This window comes from Xyrauchen texanus, chromosome 27 (genome assembly GCF_025860055.1).
Source record: "Xyrauchen texanus isolate HMW12.3.18 chromosome 27, RBS_HiC_50CHRs, whole genome shotgun sequence".
Taxonomy (NCBI): Eukaryota; Metazoa; Chordata; class Actinopteri; order Cypriniformes; family Catostomidae; genus Xyrauchen; species Xyrauchen texanus.
The window spans coordinates 4133494-4139493 of record NC_068302.1 but is presented as its reverse complement, the minus strand read 5'-3'; the positions used below and the strand labels follow the sequence as shown (position 1 = coordinate 4139493).

Below are 6000 nucleotides of genomic sequence, written 5' to 3'. Positions count from 1 at the left end.
AATAGCAACAAAGCAATATTTTTCATACTTTATTTCCTGCGTTTCTGTTCTGCATGTGCATTATTCAGTAAGTTGTGTGATCTGTGTCTAATAATACTGTGAAAAGAACCTGTGCTCCTGTTCCCAGTAATGCTTTGTGTTATGAATAAATTATGCAGATCAATGTGTAATATAGTACTTAGCTTTTCTTCTTGCCATTTTTAGATACACCGCTGTTATTTTATTTGTTGTAATCTTCAGTTATTTGTCTTTTTGTGATTTTTCAGAGCTCATTTTATACTTAATGTGATGTTTTTAGGTTTTTTTTTTATGTTAAATGATCAGGTCCACACATGTTCTCCTGTGAGTGTGTGCACGATAGAAACCATTATACTGCAGAGTATTTCAAAATAAAAGTTATTAATCTTATGACTTGTTAATTTACTTTGCACGTGCACGAAATTCAGTATTTCAGAAGCACACAAACTGGACTGATATCTCTTATTATAAGGCAATGTTCATACAGAACATCCTATAATCATGCTTTGCACTCACTATTTCATTGTCACAGTCGTATGGTTTATTGTTTGAAAACTATTACAAATATTAATTAATTTACATATTTATTAAAGAGAGAATTCTGTTTTCTGACACAATTGTATTTATTCTAATAGATTTTTTATTGACCTTACTTAAACTCAATATATAAACACAGTAATAAGTCCTTTGCACCCGTAACTATATATAAAAAAAAAGCTTGCACACAATGTCCATTGAAACAATCTTTCATTTTTATTAAGAGGCCAAAAATGTGCCAAAGTGCCCAGTGCAAAACAAAACGTTTTTGATTTAAATCGTCATCAGTGTACAAGTAAAAGCAGCACTCTTGATTCCAGACTAAAGTGTTATGTTCCAGTACGTTATGTTTGGTGCATACATGTTTGTCTGTCTGTTTGTATTCTGCTATCCTAAGATGAGTAGCGGCACCTGATGTTAATCAACGCTCTTGAGAATCTTCCTCTTCTGATTGGCACCTGTGGCCATGTGCTCTGATATAAAAGCTGTCCAGTTTGGAGTTACGAGAGAGACATTTTCTCAGTGGTCTCGCTTGCTGAGTCCCTTTCTTCTGTCCCAGATGTTGGATAATTTCTCCCTGTGATTATGTATAGTGTTAGGTATTGTAATTACGTGTAATTCTATCGCAAGGGAGTTTTGTTGCACTGATTCTAATTGGACATTCATTGTTATCCCTGAGTGCAGGGCGAGTTGTATTATCTTGTTTCTTTTTTTATTTAATGAGTTAATTTTAAGGAAGCTGTAGGGAGGTGGGCACCAGTTATTTTGTTTATCTTTTTCTCCTGTTAATGGTTAGAGGGGGAGTAAGTTTTAATATTGTCTTTTTTTTGCATCTTTGTTTTGTATATAGATTATTTAATTGACTAACACAGGTAGACTTTTGTTATTTGAGGCTTAATCATTACGCCCTTTACCTCGTTTTAGGCCTCCATCGTCTAATTATATAATCACCTTGCATTCTGTTTTTGATATAGGTAAATATGTACAATTGGTACCACAGTTTCGTGAAGCTGAGGTTGATTCACATTTTACTGCATTTGGCAGTAAAATTTAATTGTGGGTATTGATTCTCCAATGTAATTTGGTAAACAAAGCTCAAGAGGTTTGTTCTGCATTGCCTGCAGAACAAGCTCTTTATTATGACGTTCAGCTTATGAGTTAGTGCCAAAAGCATATCATCAGAGATTCAGGGAACATTAAAAAAAAGCCAAACAAACATTTGTAGAGTTTGCTAGAGAAACGAAAGTTATCTTTGATACGTGGTGAACCACTAGTAAGATTGAGACTTTTGATCAGCTTCAAGAACTTGTCTTATTGGAGGACTTTAAAAATTGCTTGGTAGGGAATATCGTGATTCATCTAAATGAGCAAAAAGGAACATCTCGGTTACTATCGTAACAGATTTGCATGCCCCTCCCCCGGACATACGGGTATAAGAGCATCTATTCAGACAGGTTTTCAGCTGAGGAGCCGAGATTAAGGTCCCGGCCATTTCAGCAGCTAGTACAGTGCTGTGGCAAGAGGGACACAACGTCTTGTTCCCTCCATCAGGACATTCCCTCAATCGATGTTGTATCGATGTAGTGACACTAGGGGTCTCTATCTAAAAACGGCACAACACTGAACCGTGTTACGTGGACTGCTGATGCAGGTGCAAGCAAGCTGCTGCGTGCAAAAATAGCAGGTGATTCAGACTGCAAATAACCTAACCCTTTGCCCCACATTCCCCTGGGGGGAAGTGACGTAACTAGAATGGGAGCAGCTTTTCTCGATGTTATCTCTCCACAGATTGTTAGATGCGGCTGAAGCCATCTAATGCTACAACACGCATCTGGGAAGGCATTCTTTCCTATCCTATTCTTTCAGGTGGAAAAGACCCCATGGAGACCACTCCCCAGTAGGGGAGGTTAACATGTGGCAAAGTATGTCACATGGGCTTACCAGCCACATATGGAAGTGGCGCATTGGTAGGTCCTGCCTTGACAGGGAGGAGCTCTACAAACACAGCGACCAGGTGGCAGAGGGAACTCTAAGGGTCCGCTGACAGGGGGACTGTACTGCGGAAAATACATCACAGGAGATTATTGGAATAATCAGACCCTGTGGAGCACCTGTTCCAGTACAGGCAAGTTGGTGCCTTCGGTGGGTCTGGCTGCGAACTTCCTCCGCTGAATTTGGAGCCAGAGGGCTAGGGAGAAAGGACACCCAGGGTCCGTGACTTGTGGACTTGACTGGGGGAGTAGAGCGCACGTCTTCACCTCAGGGGAGGGGAAAGACACTATGCGCAAGCGATACAACCGGTCCGTATTACCGAATTCTACATGTTCGGACCTGTCAAAACATGGGACGAGACTGGCTCAACCCGGAGATTGTAAAATCTTGCGAAGGTATTGCTAAGAGGTCTGCTAGAGAGGTGCCATTGGCCAGTGCCCACGAGGATGCCACACTCCTCGTAGAGTGTGCTCAAACCTGCAAGGGCTCAGAGTGCCTAAAGCTCTGAGTGCGATCCAAATAGGTGCGCAAAGCATGCACCGGACATAGAAACGCTAAGGCTGGGTCTGCCTCCTCCTTGGGCAGCGATTGTGTGTTCACTACCTGATCCCTGAAAGAGGTCATAGGAACCTTGGGCACTTAGCCCGGTCTGGGACTCAGGATGACGTGAGAGTCTGCCGGACAATACTCCAGGTAAGTGTCGTTGACAGAGAACACTTGCAGGTCCCCAACCACAAAAAAAAACAATTCTTCTTGCACTAGATACAATACTATTCTGATGCTAGTGAAACTTTGTAGTATGGCACTTTTCATACAACATTTGTAAATCGCTTTCGATAAAAGCTGCTGCCAAATATGTAAATGTAAATTTTATGGGTTAAAGATTTGTTTACAGTTCAGTGGATTTGTAAACTTAAATGTGGGGTGTTGTGTTCCAGTACATTATGTTTCGTGAATGTTTAGTGCATACATGTTTGTATTCTGCTCTCCTAGGATGAGTAGCAACACCTGATGTTAATCAAAGCTCTTGAACATCTTCCTCTTCTGATTGGCACCTGTGGCCATGTGCTCTGATATAAAAGTGGTCCAGTTACGAGAGAGACATTTTCTCTGTGATCTCTCTTGTGGAGTCCCTTTCTCCTGACCCAGATACTGGAAAATGTCTCCCTGTGTTTATGTACCATGTGAGGTTTTATAGTTGCATGTAATGCTATCATTATTGTTATCCCTGAGTGCATGGCGAGTTGTATTATCTTGTGTTTCTTTTTTATTTATTTAATGAGTTAATTTTAAGGAAGCTGTATTTTTATTTGATCTTTTTCTCCTGTTTATGGTTAGAGAGGGAGTAAGGTTTGGTATTTTCTTTTGTTTGCATCTTTGTTTTGTATATAGAATATATAATTGACTAACACAGGTAGACTTTTGTTATTCTGTTACTACCCCCACACAACTTTATTGTTGATTTGATCAATTGTGGGAAAAACAAGGGAGGTCGTAATAAAAGCATTGACTCTAACTCTTCTAGTTGATGCATACTCAATAACAAAAATATATTAAAAAAAAATAGTATTTTATACATGGCATACTAGCATACACACATATCAAGAGATAAACATATATGCATAAAGTATGCATACATTTCAAGAAAGGATATGCATTTGATTAAACACAAACTAATTTCCATTTAATTATATAAAAATACCAATACATCTACATGAATTATATGGTATATAAATGTGCACGTTGGCACTTTGTGCACTCTTTTGGCCTCTTAATAAATATATTGGAGGATATTTTTATTATAACCTATGGTTATTGTGTGCGAGATTTTTCTTTCCTTGTATTTGACTTGTATTTAATATATAAGCTTTTTAGTGTTTGGCGCAGATGATTAAGCTGTTTTTCACTCTTATTATAAACACAGCTATAAGTATTTTGCACCCTTAATTATAATGATAATATTAACTTTCTAATTTTGTCTCCATTAAATCTGAATGTCACTACAAAGAAAAAATTTCACTTTCATTCAATAAGTGATTTTGATAATTTGTTCAGTTTTTCAGTGTGAAGAATCACTTTGCATGCTCGACTGAGGTGGGAGTAGTGGGAGTAGTGAGGGGTCAGATCCTGTTTTCGTCACCTGGGGAAGGTGGTGACTAAAAGGGTTAGAACTGCTGTAGTTAATGATGGAGTCAAACCCAGAGCACCTCCACACTCCATAGAGTTTTCCTGCAGATGGAGCAAATAAAGAAACATTGAATAAAACTTCACACTTCTGTGTAGTATCATGAACTAATGCTTTCTAAACTTTAATGGTTATTCTTTTCTAACAAATTTAAAGGTAATTTGTATTCTGGAAACCAAATCACCAGCTAAAATGAAATATTGAGCTCTGACCACATGGTCACAGATGCCCCACCCTGCATCATACTTTAAAGTGGTCATGTAACATTTTCTGAAGATTTGATATACTATGAAAACACTAACTTTCAGAGCTCAAAACTTTCTCCCCAGTCTAAAAAGACCACTTTTTGAAAATATGCTGCTGGCTTTTAAGCAATTTTCTAATAATAGATTTTAGCATATTTACTAACATTAAATATCATAAATTAAAAAATAAAATATGTACAAAATAAAAATATAACCCCTTTTAACTCCTAAACTCAGTTTCATGTCATTTATGGTTGCTTTTGTACCTCTTGGTGGAAGGGATGGCATGTGTCTGGTCGCCTTCGGTCTTTTTGAAACTTCAACCGCTCACATTTAAGAGACTCGTTATGTACAATGAAATTAAGGAATTAAAAAAAAAAAAAACATGACAAATGGCACTTGGATTATAACATAGATTGTCTTACACCAATGACCAAAATCAATGACAAAGTGTCTGAGACAATGAAAGCATTCATTTTATTATGTCTGTAATTAAAATCAAACTGGTCTTTCTGAAATCAATACAAATCTAAAATATCATATCAGCATATAAGATCAGTATGAGGTATCCAGGTGCTCTATAAAAAGGAATAAGTAGCCAAAGGTATCAACATTGTTTAATTTGTAATTAACCACCATGCACTTCTCTGCCAAAAAGCTTTCACTTTGTGAAGGATATACATGATCTCGATGGGCTCCATAGTGATGGGTCCAAAGTGGCTGCAGTCACATTTCTTGTCTATGACAACCATGAACAGATTACTGCTGGGGATTTGCTGAATAACAAATGATCTGAAGAAAAAACATTCAATGAGGTCTTTATTTCTTTGGGTTTTGATTGGAAATGCTTGTTGCTAACACAGCTGCTCAAAGAAAAAAGTAGTGTAGATGAAAACACACAGTTTAAGAAAAAGGTGGTGATGCAGTTCTTCTAAAGTCCTTTAATTTTAACATTTTACACATGTAAAATACATGCATATGCATTTGGCAGACACTTTTTTCCTGTATATAATGTATACATTT

At 37.5% G+C, this 6000-nt stretch overlaps 1 protein-coding gene across 1 annotated transcript in view; it reads right to left on the bottom strand.

The window, feature by feature from the left end:
- Positions 1-4322: 4322 nt before the first annotated feature.
- The window catches only part of cacna2d3a (calcium channel, voltage-dependent, alpha 2/delta subunit 3a), a 487702-nt gene continuing 486024 nt past the window's right edge, over positions 4323-6000 (bottom strand). The window contains exons 35-37 of the mRNA XM_052094087.1: positions 5657-5769; positions 5244-5326; positions 4323-4776 (exon numbers count right to left, since the gene is read on the bottom strand). Coding sequence (XP_051950047.1) covers positions 4684-4776; positions 5244-5326; positions 5657-5769 — 289 coding nt within the window. The 3' untranslated portion in view covers positions 4323-4683. The remainder of the gene's footprint in view (positions 4777-5243; positions 5327-5656; positions 5770-6000) is intronic.